This window comes from Pieris napi, chromosome 3 (genome assembly GCF_905475465.1).
Source record: "Pieris napi chromosome 3, ilPieNapi1.2, whole genome shotgun sequence".
NCBI classification, from domain to species: Eukaryota; Metazoa; Arthropoda; class Insecta; order Lepidoptera; family Pieridae; genus Pieris; species Pieris napi.
This window is the reverse complement of record NC_062236.1, coordinates 671,842-686,680: the sequence shown is the minus strand read 5'-3', so window position 1 is coordinate 686,680 and position 14,839 is coordinate 671,842. Positions and strand designations below refer to the sequence as shown.

Here is a 14,839-nt window from a genome sequence, read left to right as displayed (position 1 = left end):
AAGCCTTGAAAATAGAAAAGCTCTTACCAAACTATGTGTACAAAGCGCTTAATCTCTGCGAAAACATCGTTAAGTACCTAGTTTTGGAGATAACCATATAAATACAGACAAACAATAAATAGAAGCGTTTTCGCATTTTATTTATTTTTTTATTTACACTTTATTACCTTATACAAAAACATATATATAAAAAAGCAGGTTACATAAGTTATAAGGCAACGGGCGGCCTTATCGCTAACAAGTGATTTCTTCCAGGCAACCCTATAGGCATTTTATTAATTTTCTTATCGCCATAATAAATATAAATTCATTAGATATGCGGTATCTACTGATGTTAACTATAAATAAATTATTCCCGACGAAAAGATGCCAAGTTTTCAACTCTTTGGCGGAGTTGAACGAGCTTAAAACATTTTTCATGATTCGTCACAATGCGAAAGTTTTTTAATAAATTTGATAGTTAAAATTTAAATATTTACAAAGAAGAAAATCTGAGTTAATAAAATTGGTCAACTCACTTAAGAAGTCTAATTTAAGTTACTTTTTGCGTACAAAATACATTTTTGTTTTGGAAATAAATTACAATACAGTATAAGGTTGTTTATTAGTAATCATAAAAATCAAATATACAGTACAGTATTTAAAATTTACTTACCCTACATAGTATTAATAATAATATAACAAATTTACAAAGTTTGGTCCCCTTAACGCTGGCCGCATTTCCTCGCTGTATTACGATACTTATTCGTTGAGCGAGGAAAGCACCGGCTCTGGTGTCACCGGTACTATCTACCAAGCGCCAACTTAAATCTTTAATTAGCGCCTGTGCACTTGAACCCCACAACCCAAGGATCTACTCAAAAGGGGACAAAATCGAAGTTGGAGGAGAGACTCTTATATTTTTTTCAATTAAGTTTCAAGTTTTGTTTTTTTTTTACTGTATCTGTTTCATTGATCAGATCATTTTATCCATGTCACACGCCTTCGTTTTTTGTATGTCTGACTTGCTGGTTTTCCCACGATATTTTCCTTCACCTTACAAAGTAATAATTGCGCAATGCGCATGAAGAAAAAATGCACGGCCAAGATTTCAACGTATGACATGATTGAGAACGACGCCTCTAACAACTGCTAAACATGATTTTAACCTTTATGCACGATTATAAACTTTGTTCGCTTCGAAGACCTCTACTTAGCTGGTTGTAATGTGTTAGTTGCTGGTAATAATTCTTAGAAAGCGTACAAACAAGACTAAATGCAATTAATATAACTAATCTCTGTTCAAATCCCTGTGACAAATAGGTTTGTGTAACGCGAATGACGAGGAAATAGCGCCCCACAATGCCGATAAGATAGCCGCGATTCCCGCGCTCTATTTAAAATAGCATTTTAATTTAAATGATATAGCACACAAATAAAAAAAGATAAGGTAACACAACTTGTCAGTCGCACGATACTTCAGAGAAAACCACAGCCAATATTTTATACAATTTAATTGTTCGTAGAAAGAGAAAACTGTTTTAATTAATTGTTCATTCTCAAATTAAATTTCATTTCAAAATGGAAATAAACGAACGTTCCATTTCAGTTTCAAAAGGCGTTTTTTTAAGGCAGTTTTTGACTATGTGGAATCAGCTGCCCACTGAAGTATTTCCGGACCAATTCGACTTAGGGTCCTTCAAGAAAAGATAATTCCAATTCTTAAATAGCCGGCAACGCACTCGCGATCCCTCTGGCATTGAGAGTGTCCATGGGCGGCGGTATCACTTAACATCAGGTGAGCCTCGTGCCCGTTTCCCCCCTGTTCTATAAAAAAAAAAAAAAACTTAACACAAATACTTACTTGTTTTTTTACCTCGCAATTCACGATCATCTATGTATATCTGTCACATATTTTCTTTCTTTTCTTTATTCTCATTAGTTTTTTGAATCAAAGATAGAATAAAAGAGTCCTTTGGTTAAAAGAGTCTAATAAGAGTGATTTGATTCTTATGAATAAGGAGGTAAATTTTTAATTGGGCTTTGTCAAAAGACCTTAGAAGAACACCAAGAAATTCAGCAGGGTTATTTTTTATCAATTTACTTTTTCTATTTTAATATTTACTTTTTGTTAAAATAAAGAAAATATTTGTACACATATTACTATTGTAACTACTGTAACAATAGTTTTTTCTAGAAAAGAAATTCAACGTAACGTAAAATTCTATCGATGCAGTAACCGACGATAAGAAGCCTAGACCGATACAATATGATAAAGGATCGTTTCTCAAATGAATGCTAAATCAAATTTTTACTTTCTTTTTAGTTATCCTGTCCTACAAGAAATAATATTTCACTATTTTATGGAAACGTACCATTCCGGCACAGAGGCACCCTTTAATATAAAGATATATCCAATCCAGACGTACCCGGTTTCCCGGTTATTTTCACATTACCGGGGCAATTAATCTAACAAAGCTTCAGCTATTTGCTAGAATAGAATTACTAGCTGCACATCGCGGTTTCGTGTTTTTTCGGACGTTTTTGATTCAGTTTCAGCTTGATATTATTATAGAAGGAATCAATAAAAATTGAAAATAAATTTTGCTTCATAGAGGTATAATCTACAAATAGTTTTATAAAACACATTAATTATTTTGTAAATATCGATTAAGCGAAGAAGTACGACTAAAATCATTGTGACACGAGACTTTGAAATGTAGAAACTATCTTAAAATAAATTTCATGAAATCCATTAAACAATTTCTTACTGTCTACAGAATTCTTGACATAACTGGACCACAACATCGGTTTAATTAACCTCGACAAAGTGAAAGAGATTATTGCAATCCAGTGAATTTACTGAAGCAAAAATTTAAGTTATGTCATAGATCGCACTCGAGGAATGCTGAAGATCTGATCTGATCCTTTAGAAAATATTTTCTTCATTTTTCTCTAACTGTAAATCCCGTTGTGAAGTCGCTCTTGAAAGTAACGGTTAAAATTTCTCGAATATCTGAGTTTAGAAGTTTACCGATTTTAGTTAGGAATCAAAAATAAGTTGATTTCACCTTTCTTAACGTATTTAGAAAAAAAATATTAAAATTATTAGTAAGGGTCGACTCTTTTAATTCTAATACATTGAAATCAGAGAGTACCGTTATAGCCCGTTTCTGGCACTGTGTGTCCATGATAACATAACAACATTAGGTGCGCCTTCGGACCCCTTTTCATTAAAAAAGAAATTCAATCTGACACTAACCTATAATGATATGAATCCTGTTGTACTATTATCGTTGAACCGTGTTTAAAAAATCGAAAAGCGTCTAATACACTATACTTCTTTAACGCACGATTCACACTAACTTCGACGTAAGTGTGCTTCCTTGGGAGATAATTCTTTACTATTTATTGATTTTATCTTTCCTTATACGAATCACGGCTCATGCCATCAAAATCATAACTTGTAAAAAAGTTTTGCGAATCCGATCTTTCACCGTTAAAATTTGTAATCCATGTAATACCAAGTTGGTTAATTTATTCAGTCCCAACTTAAGGGACCTTCTGTCCTAAGTTATTACGTAATTAGCTAACCTAACATCTTATAGTGACAGTATTAAAAATCTTTTATGTTTTAAAGAATGTGTTTTTAGATTTGCTTTTATGTTTCAAATTGACTTGGCAATCGCACAAAATAATCTAATTTAATACATGTATTACTTACATTGAGTTTTCATACGATTTTTTCCTTAGAATAATATACCTGTGCAATATTTATACCATAGTAACTCTTAGGGGATAAAATCATTATAACGGCGTTATTACATTCTCACGATTGACAAACTTGCGTTGCGTAGAGATGTGGGGTATCTCTGCATCTTCTACCGCATTTACCATGGAGAGTGTTCAGAGGAGTTGGACTAATACCAGCAACTGAGTCTCATTATCGGACGTCAAGGCAGAATATAAAGCACAACTGAGCGTTTCTTAATGCATTATTTGCCGCGAACCACCACTATGTAGAACCCACTGAAGTATTTCCGAACCAATTCGACTTAGGATTCTTCAAGAAAAGAGAGCACCAGTTTTTAAAGGGCCGGCAACGCACTTGCTAGCCCTCTGGCATTGACATCAGCTAAGCCTCCTGCCCGTTTGCCTCCTGTTTCATAAAAAAACTCTTTAGGAGCCCAAATAATTTCTATTTATATTTTAAAAACAGTAAAAAAATTTCTTCTATAGTTGCTTCTATAGTTGAACAATTCTAATAGACAAAACTTTGTGTATTGCTGCGGAATATAAAGAATCGAAACTTGAGCACTAAATAAGGTTTAAACTATAGTAAGTTAGTACTTTGAGCTTTAAAAGCTTTTGGATGCTTGCAACAAAATGCTCTTTGTTAAACAAGATCGTAAACAGCAGCGTCTTAGGGCCAGATTCGGAAACAAGATGTAGCGCGAACTAAGACTTCCGATTTCAATTTATTTCTAAATTTAATTATTTTTTTATGTAAGCGGAAGTATAGGTCGGTTATCGAAAGCTGGCGCGTTCACAGTACTCACACTAATGTAATTTCACTATACAGTATGTTTAAAAATATTACTTTTTTGCCAAGCTATATATTTTAGTCTACTCTGGTTTTAGTAAGGTTGGGTGGGTTGTAAATAAATAAAAATGTGTCAAATACATATAAATATTATGTGCATACGTGATACGATGGTGGATCCCAAAGTTGTAAGCCCGACCAAGAACGTAAAAGAGTAGTTTGTGTAAATAATTTTTCATTTTTCGACATAAGCTCCAACTAGCTCAACACACTTCACTTTACTTCACTAACTGTTCTTTCAATACTCCTCTTAGAAACCCCAGTCGCATCTGATGTCAAATTAAATATAACATTTTTTCATTAAACTGTTTTTATTAAGATGCTTAAAATAATTAAAAACATTGTGCACCATTTTACGAGATTGCCCTGGTAATGTTTAAAAAAAAGATCAACATGTACAGTAAAGATCAACATTTTAGTTTGACATCACGTCTCGCGCTTATTCACAGACACTACACAAGCACAAAGTGTAAATGTGTTGAAGCCGCCAGCTTTAGATAACATACCTATAACTACCTTCAAGGTCTGAGCCACAAATTTGTGTATCTGATTTGTAATCAATTTTTTCTAATAGGCAAATATGTGAATAGCCTTCTCTGCCTGACCCACGCCGTCGACTTATAGGATCTAAAACATGCTGGTTTATTAACCGTACGAGCTGGTGTAAACTGATATAAACTGAATGTCCATTGGTGCTCACCGGAGGTTCGAACCTACGACCTCAGGGAGAATCGCACGCTGTAGCTACTAAGTCAACACTGCTCCTGTCATTTGTAAAACATGATGCCTATATTAACTAAAAATTTCGCATTTCTGAATTTGTTTTCTTCAATATTTAATTTTACGGGAAGATGAGTCTTCGGTGTGGTTTCCCTAAGGTATTCCTCCACGCCTTTGTTCATACAAGTAATTGCGTTCCTTTCGTCTACAGATAGGGTACTCATAACCACAGGTTTGAGACACAAATTATAATTACTATAACTGATCTTGAAATAGCAGAAAATGTATTCGTTTATGATTACTATAGGGACACTTATATTAATATTAAGTAAAATAAAATCTATCGGTTTTCATATTATAGCCTATGTATGTATGTCTATTTTAAAATAGGCAGTCAGAATAGCAATTGTTTCTTTATGATTGTTGGCTAAGTACAAATCCACGGCGTTACAAAAATAACGAACGTTTATTAGTAAGCAGCTCAATAGGTAACTCATCATAAATTTTTGTCAACACTAGATTTTTATGTTTTATTCTAAAATTACGATTACAAAACGCAGTTTAATTGTATTATTTTTAGATCTTTTTTAATCGGTCAAAAGTATTTAAAGACCTCTTTTAATTCTTAGACAGATCTAAGCAATAAAAACATGTTATTATTAGTGATATGTGAGTATAATTGCTACACGTACTTATGTGTTTTAATAAACACATAAATATGAAATAAATACAATTATATTTTTTTTATATTTCGCTGGATATTTCGGTAACAATATCAAGTAATTATGGTCTTGTGGAAGTTTGTTCCCGCCAATAAATTTCCTCCTATTGTCATATGACCTTTTCCTGTAATAATCTGTCACACACAGAGCACCGTTAAATGTTATAATTACAATATACGACATTCTTTAAGGAAACAATTTTCGATAGTTTTTTTATTTATTTAATAAAAACAGTGACGCCGTCGTGATTAATTCGAAAATCACAGATAACAATAAAAAAAATTGTAATAGATTAAAACTTTTAAAAAAAGGTGAAAATTTGCATTATTAATTTAGGATTTTGTCCAAAATTATAGAAAAAAAAATATATATTATAAATAATTATGTAATATCCCTTGGGTAGAAGTACCTTATCACTAGGTTAAGCTTATAGGCTATATTCTAAGCCAACTAAAAAGGCCCAGGTGGTAGAACCTTAGAGATCAGCTTGTCACTTCACCAAGTTTTCACTATAAGCCACCAGATACTATGTAGACAACTTTCAAAACTTAGAGTGAACATATCATTTTTGAAAATATATTCTAAATTCAAAATCAGTCAAATTTAGATAGAAATAATGAACTTGAAATTCGAGCTTATTCGTTTCAAACAGAAATAAGCCCCGATTCAAAATTATATATCATCTGGCCTTTTTCGTTGTAAAATTATCAAAAAACTTTCACGACAGTACGGCTAGTAACTTTGTACAAGGGATTAACACAACTTTTTCTTTGAATGAGACGGCAAACGCTGTTTACATTCCTTTGTTTTAAAACATTCTTTTCAAGTATTTATTCATACTTTTTGACGTGATAACGTCTTTAAAATCGATTTAGTCGGGTGACATGTTCAGAAACTTGTGTCACACCAAAACCTCACGAGCGCGATCGCAGGTATAACTAGAGAGAGACGGACCGATCTCCCGTCTCATCTCGAGCGCTGCCAGTCATTCCGTGAATGTATGAAGAAAAATGTATATCATAGTCGAATAAGTAAACTTGTCATTTTACACCCGAAATTTATCATCAAAAGTGTGAATAAAACGATAGATGTAATTTAAAATTTGAAAAAATTGTTATCTTCATTAATTCCTTACTTCCCAAAAACTTATATCACCAATAAGACGTTATCACGTAAACATCTCGATCGTAAACCTACTTTACAAACAACCAATATTTATTTTTATTTTATTTATACTCTGAAACATTACACACTTTAATCAAACACTTATAGAAAATAGAAAAAGGATATCTGTGAAGGTCTCATACCTACCTCGCTAACCAGATCCATCATCCTCACGTAGTCATCCTTCATCAAGTAGCCCGCAATATCGCAGCACACACCCAAAGGGGAATTTTTGTATCGCAAAACTCGCATGGGTACGCAAGGCAACCGCGAATATACAATGTAAATTTAAATTAGCTTTTTTTTGTAACAATAAAAACATATTGAATGTTTAGTTTAAGGAATTATTACAACCGGTGGCGCAATAAACTTTTTAGGTCCCTCAGATTTATATATCTGTTTCATAATTATCATTCGTCAATCTAATAGGCAAGTTGGTAATCGATCTTCTGTGCCTGACACACGCCGTCCACTTTTTAGGTCTAAGTCATGCTGGTTTCCTCACGATGTTTTCCTTCACCGTTCGAGCGAATGTTAAATGCGCACATAGAAAGTCCATTGATGCAAAGCTGGGAATCGAATCTACGACCTCAGGAATTAGAGTTTCACGGTGAAGCCAACGCTGCTGATTTTACATATATTGTAGGTTTATTAAAAGCTAAAAGCCCTTACATGCATATCTTTACACACAACACAATCACATACACACATCACAATTAAATAGCAACGTTAAGCATTATCTGACGTTACAAAAATCGCGTTGGGGAAAATCTGGTATTTAGGAAAATATTTTCTTTCCTGTTATAACAATCTATAAAAAAACTTAGAAATTCCAAATTTATTTAATAATTATCATTAATTTAATCATATTTATATTCATAGTAGAATACTTTAACCATATTTATTTTTTGTCAGCATTAGCTATCGTTTAAGAAATCCTTAATTCTGCAGAGTAGTTAGCACTGCAGTGATATAAGCCGATGCAGCAGATAATCGTATTGAGGTCGGTCCGGCCTCGTTCCCAAGGCTCGACCCAACCATGTTTCAAATTTATTCCCTTTGATGCTTTGGTTTATGTTCCTTGAAAACTGAGATATTAATTCCTCTTTCTTAACCGAGGTAATTGATATAAGGCGTAATTGAGTGTGTGAGTAAAAGTACTGTGTGTAAACACTAACACATACACGCTAGTAGAGCCATTTAAAAAAAAAGATACTGTACTGACTTAAAAATTCTGCAATTAATTTCTGGAAGTCTTCCACGGTCCGCTTCTCAAGACACTTTCTTTTGTGAACTAGCGAACTGTGGAAGCGCCTCCCGGTGGGGGTCTTTTCTGAGAGATACGACCTCCAATTGTTTAAAGTAAGAGTATACTCCTCCCTTAAAGGCCGGAAACGCACCCACTAAAAAAGAGTGTCCATGGCTGCGATAACTGTCCTTTTTGGGCTTTTTATGGGGACCCGTTTGCTATAAAAAAAAGATAAAACATACATTTTCACCTTGATACTTCAAAACTAAACCTTAATTTATATAAGTGACTAAAGATTAAAATATGTCAAAAGCTACGCTAATTAGACGAGAAACTTGCACTTGCAACTGCACGCGTTTGCACCTTTTAATATGAAAAGTATCACGTGATATAGGTACTTTTCATATTTAAAATGTATACCAGCTCAGTATAGAGACTCTAGATAAGCTCATAAGTATAATATACTGAGAGCTACATAATAAGCGATTTTTCATCTAGCGATCCAATCCAGTGACGCCTTATTTTTCAGGCTTTGTCGCGCCTAGATCCAATTTATTACACCAATTTGTGCAGTTTTATATTGAAACGAAAAGGCCTTCGTTTTAAATAGTTGGAAAAAAGCCAAACGAGCCCAGATGGGAAAAATGATAGCAAACAGTCACCTTCGCTTGGGTATTTTTTATGTAGACAATATGCAAATTACTTTTGACAGGCTTCTGCAATGTTTTGATTTATGGAATTCTTTTATAAGAAAGTTGTATGATGAAGTCGCCTTCTAACAAAATTTATTTCTTTTTCTTTTCTTCCTTGTTTTAACAAAACTAACAAATACTAATATATATAAATAAGGTACACTGCCACAGGAACCAAACTTTTAAAATTTGTTTCGATTTTCTTTTTTATAATTTTTAATATACTTTGTAGGTTAAGATAATTGTAAATACTGTATATTTGATTATTGTTTAGGTTTTAATAAACGATATAATCTTATGTAACTTTATTATATATACTTGATTGTAAATAATTAAAGAAAATACTTACGACAAATTATTGTCATGGAATTTGTAAACACGATCTCAGCCCTGCGATTCTGTAACTCACACAGCGGTTTTCGCATCGGCGGTCGCTCTCAAATCAGTTGTGAAGCAGTCATTTTATGATTTGGCATTCTGAAAATTTGGGAGCTTGTAGTTTATTGTTTGTCATGCCAAATCATAAAATGACTGCTTCACGACTGATTTCAGAGCGACTTCCGCGGCCGATGCGAAATCCGCTCTGTGAGTTCGAAAAGTGAGTTACAGAATCGCAGGGTAAGAATGAGAGTCGCAACTTAAACCAAAGCCAACGCTTAAAATTTGACAGTGTTTGAACGGGGCAAAAAATTTAAAAATTTTGCGTCTCTCATAAAAGCTTGAATTTCGGAATTCGGAACATTTAAGCTGCGCCATACAATTTACGTCCACCTTGAGACTGTTGTGATAATGTGATTCCAACGCAGCCTCTGACCCAGATAGTGTGACCAGCGAATTAATTACTTGCAATTTGTCGACCGTAATAATTGAATGCACATTTTAATTGGACAAAAATTGCACCGTGACGTAACGTAGGTCCGACCTGTACCGTCTTTTGATGAATGACTCGCTATTTATAATTTTCACCTGCAAATTGCTAAGAACTTTGCTATATAGACACATTTAGTTTATACCTTTAACATTCATAATAGTTATAGCACCTGCAGTTTCTGTAAATAGTATGTTAACTTTATTTAAATGTTCATATGACTCAAAACTTGGCGATTAGAAAGAGTGGCGGAGTTTTTTGCCAGATCTTCTTGCCCGCTCTACGTCCTTGACTTGCGAACTTGCGAATATCTTTTCTGCTGACATTCATAAGGGTACTTATATGAATAAAGTTATTTTGAGTTTGAGTTTGAAGTAATAACTTTTAATGCTGTTTAAATTGTGTTGTTGCATGCTAAATATAAGGAAATGTGCCTAAAGTAATGTAATATTTAGTCCCTATCTTAGGCTTTTAATTTTTTGCAGCTTTTCCTTCGACAAAGGCCGGTTCTAATCCACATTGGACCCGCTACCTTTTTATTATCATTCTTTCATTTTCTTTTCTGCCTGCCTCTCTTTCTTGTCCCCCTTGGTGAATACCACTCCGTAACGATTCTGTTTCATTTAATGTTATATAGTAAATAATGTATTTTGTATAAAATACATAATACCAAACTTTTTAAATTTGTTTTAATTTTCATTTTATTTATTTTTAATTATTTTTATTATTACTTTATAGGTTAAGAAAATTGTAAATACTGTATTTGTGTAAATAATTTTTTTTTGTATAATAATGTAATATTGCATTTATGTCTTGGATAATGATTTTATAAAGCTGTCTAACTTCATATTACTTATTATATACTTAAAGAAACCGCCGCCTTATCTTAGTAGTTATGGCTAAGAAATTCTGAGTTCGATTTCCTGAAAAGTTATGATGTAGGTCTGGTAGACAGAAATACCTAGATGTTTCTGTGTAATTTTAGGCCAAATACATTTTAATAAAAGTTTTTGTATTAATAAATGGGTAAAATAGCTATCTACTTCGTAACTCGCTTTTCCTGGTTCATTAAGCAAAGTTAAGAACAATATAGGCGCAGTCGAGCTGCAAACAATATTCCTATTCAATTTGCTTCAATACAAACTCTCAAGGGCAGGTGTTGTGGGAGGGAGCGAAGCCTTCTTCCGCCACGTGACCTTATGACTTCCGGCGAGAAATCGACGAGCGTTATATTTCTTAGCTGTTCGACTTTTGACTACCGATATGGGTTATGTCATCATCTACATGTTTATTAATAACTTTTTATGAACTATTTTTGTTTATATAAGAGGGGACAACATCCGATGTTAAGTGATACCGCCCCGCCGCCCATGAACATTGCCAAAAGACTTGCAATTGCGTTGCCGGCGCTTTAAAAATTGGTACGCTACTGATATAACTTAATAAGTAGCTTGTCTCTCGACATAAGAATCCTCCATTGTCCTAATTTTGTTGTTCCCAAATTCTGCCAATACTTGATTTTTATTAATCATTAAAAGAAATACGCTAAAATCACAGTGTGGTGGAAACACAAACTGGACACAGTTTTTCTGGCCACCAGGATGTCGAACAGATTTAAATAATTAACTTATATACTAATGCAATGACATACACATCATAAAATTATAGCCTTAATGGATATATATAATATAATTGCGCCATTAAAACCTTACAAACTAATGTTACAAACTGAATGTTAAGAATAGTTAAATAATTGTATAAATCTGTGACGGCTGTATTTTCTATCTCAGATTCACAATTGGTGAACCCTATAATCATAGAAGATACCTTATGCTTTATTCAGCAAAACGGCCGTGTGTTAATTATATTTAAATAAAAATCTTGCCAATGCTCGGCACACTAATACAAGAAAAATAAATTACAACTTCTAATGTGACATGCACTTAAAGGCAATAACATACATGAAGAGATTATAAAAACGACGAAAATCGATTTTAAAGTGTGAGGTGAGTAACTATATCCAGACCTAGCTCATTTATCAGAATGCTCAATCTGGACATCGGTGAGTTTTGGCGCGTTCTCCGGAATGGAGGCACACACACGAAATTTTTTTTTTTTTAAAAGATTCAGGCAATTAACCTGATTGTTAAGTATCTTAATTGCAATTAACGATACACGATTCTACGAATCTCAAATGACAACATCTTAAAGTGCGCTAGCCTGGTTTCGTATGTTGGCCACTTTTTAAGATGCTACTGGAGAAAAGAAGATGCACAGTAATCTTTTTTGTAAGCGCTCCAGTCGCAACATATGCGTCGCATAATGATTATGTTTACAAATTCAACATTTAGTTATTCCACAGATTCACCTTGCACACGACTACCATTTATGGTTCGCTGAACAGTTATCTGATATGGCAATCATTTGAGCTAACTCGATTTGGCTCTGACATTGCGCTGTCCTTATTTGAACTTCCTTACTTCCTAACAGATAGGAATTGAACTAAAATGGATGAAATATCATGTTGATATTTCCAAGTTGTCACGTTGTGGAAGAGAGAAGTATCTAGAATAAATAAAATACTGTTTTTGATTATGTATACTACTTCCAAAAGTAATAAACGGTAAATATTTCTTGCATCGAGAAAGTTACGACATTTAATCATAATTTACAATTAGCTGCTGGCCTGTATAAAATCTTTACAACATTTTTACTGTACCACTCAAGAGGGTTGGAATTAAGGGTGTGTAGGTTTTTAATAGCTGTAGCTGAGATTCATCATCGGACTTCGAGGCAGAATACGAAATCCACTCGTATCACCTCGACATCTGTCGTAAAGTATTTCGAAACCAATTCGTCTTAGTGTCCTGCTAATACCAATTCTTAACGCCGGCAACGCACCCGCTGGCATTAAAACTGAGCCTTGCGCTCGTTTGTTTTATATAAAAAATATTTTTGATGAGCGTAATAGTCTGAATATACCTAGCAATCAAGTAAAGAATTGCAAGGATTCTACTTCTAAGTTACAACAGCGTTTATTGGTCTTTATAAGTTATAAGTGTGAGCGCAACAAGGAAGAGTTATTCTAAGAACGCATGTAATAGCAAGATATTTTATCGTTGTTGTTACTATATGCCCTTAGTATGAAGAATACGTAAAATCTGATAATCAGGCTATAGAAGAGTAACAATCAATTTTAATATCTCCTTGAGCTGCGTTCCGTGGGCGAAAACGAAACCATTAATTTACATCACACGGATACAATTCGTGCAACCATAGAAATTAAACAATGTGATTTATTTTTGTGTTTCCGATTTCAAAAGCAATATCGAAGAATACTTAACCAACCTTGCAAAGGTAACGATTCCAGACTTATAGGAAGATGTAATCTATACGTCGCCTACGTCTACTCCTGTAGAATAATTGGCCACTCTTGATAATGTAAAAATTTATATTAAGTTACTTGAAAAACACACTATACTATTTAATTTGAGTTTACACCTTTTAAGAACATAAAGAAATCCCATTTGTAACGTCATGGAGAGGACTTCATATCATATCTCCTGTTTCAGAGAAAGGCAGATATATTGGGTCACCGTGTGAGTTCATGTGCAACTCCGACCTTGTGCACGTGTACTGCGAGCCAAGAACCAGCACTTGTCAGTGTGCACCAAAACACTCAGTCCAACTTGGAGTGGCCAGAGGCTGTGCTAAACGTTTGTATAAAACAAGTATTATAATAAAGAAAAGGTTTTTGTTTAAAGAAAACAATGAACCATTCATTACGAATCATCATCCATAATTTCAACGGAGATTTTATCATCATAAAATTTTTTACAATATTTTTATCAATTTTGGTACTTTCATTGTCAATTATATATCCCAAGTTTTATTGATGCGCCATTGTTAAATTTTTCATCGATTATTATTTATTAATGGCTACAACACCAACTCATGACATAAGATTAAGTTATGTACATACATAATTCTATTTATGTATTGAAATATGAAACATTCGAATTTTAATCATCTTAATTATACTACTATTATTAATACAGAAACAAACTCTTACAAATTGGATTTTTGTAACTTCAGCTTCGGATAATTGACATATATAATTAGACATAGACATAACATTTATTACTAACAAAACACACACACAGAAATACACAAAATACGAATAATCAAAAAAATATAAAAAAGATAACAATATTTTTTCTTTTACAGAACAAGGTACGTTTTAAGTGTGTAAATGTAATTAAATGCTCATTACATAATATTAATTCCCAAACCATTAATTATCACACACGAGTATAACTATTTATGATTTAGCCAAGAAGCTGGGAGAGCAATGCTTTTACCGGGAGACATGTCGTGCCTTCGACCCGCACTCGTCGTGTGTCCAGGTCAACCACAATGCGTATTGCCAATGTGATACTGGATACCACACAACCAGCCACTCCCGTCCCACGCTACGGGTCTTCTGCACTGAAGGTAACATCACTTCAACAAAACAAACTGGAGTTTCACCACTTCGTTGTCGACATCACTAGGTGTCGTTTCTTATAAAAACAGCAACTCCTTGACTATAATTTCTATAAATTAACCTACATTTCCTATGTTTAGAACATTTTAAATATTAGAGTTAACTAATATCAAAGATATCTACTTTTTAATTAAATAAAAATCCACAAATATATTATATTTTGGGACAAAACACTTATAAACAATAGAATACATAATATTAGAACGTACTTAAGACGTTTTGAAATGTACAGAGAACGATTAGTACAAAATCTTAGTATGATTAGTACTGATATGCACGGTAGATCTTAAATTGCC

The 14,839-nt window shown here is 33.4% G+C and overlaps 1 protein-coding gene across 3 annotated transcripts in view; it reads left to right on the top strand.

Moving 5' to 3' along the window:
- LOC125063192 overlaps positions 1 to 14,839 on the top strand; it is a 32,772-nt gene that overhangs the window by 12,358 nt on the left and 5,575 nt on the right. For all 3 annotated transcript variants that reach the window (XM_047669492.1, XM_047669491.1, XM_047669490.1), the window contains exons 3-4: positions 13,570 to 13,713; positions 14,330 to 14,491. In XM_047669492.1, the coding sequence (XP_047525448.1) occupies positions 13,570 to 13,713; positions 14,330 to 14,491 (306 nt within the window). The remainder of the gene's footprint in view (positions 1 to 13,569; positions 13,714 to 14,329; positions 14,492 to 14,839) is intronic.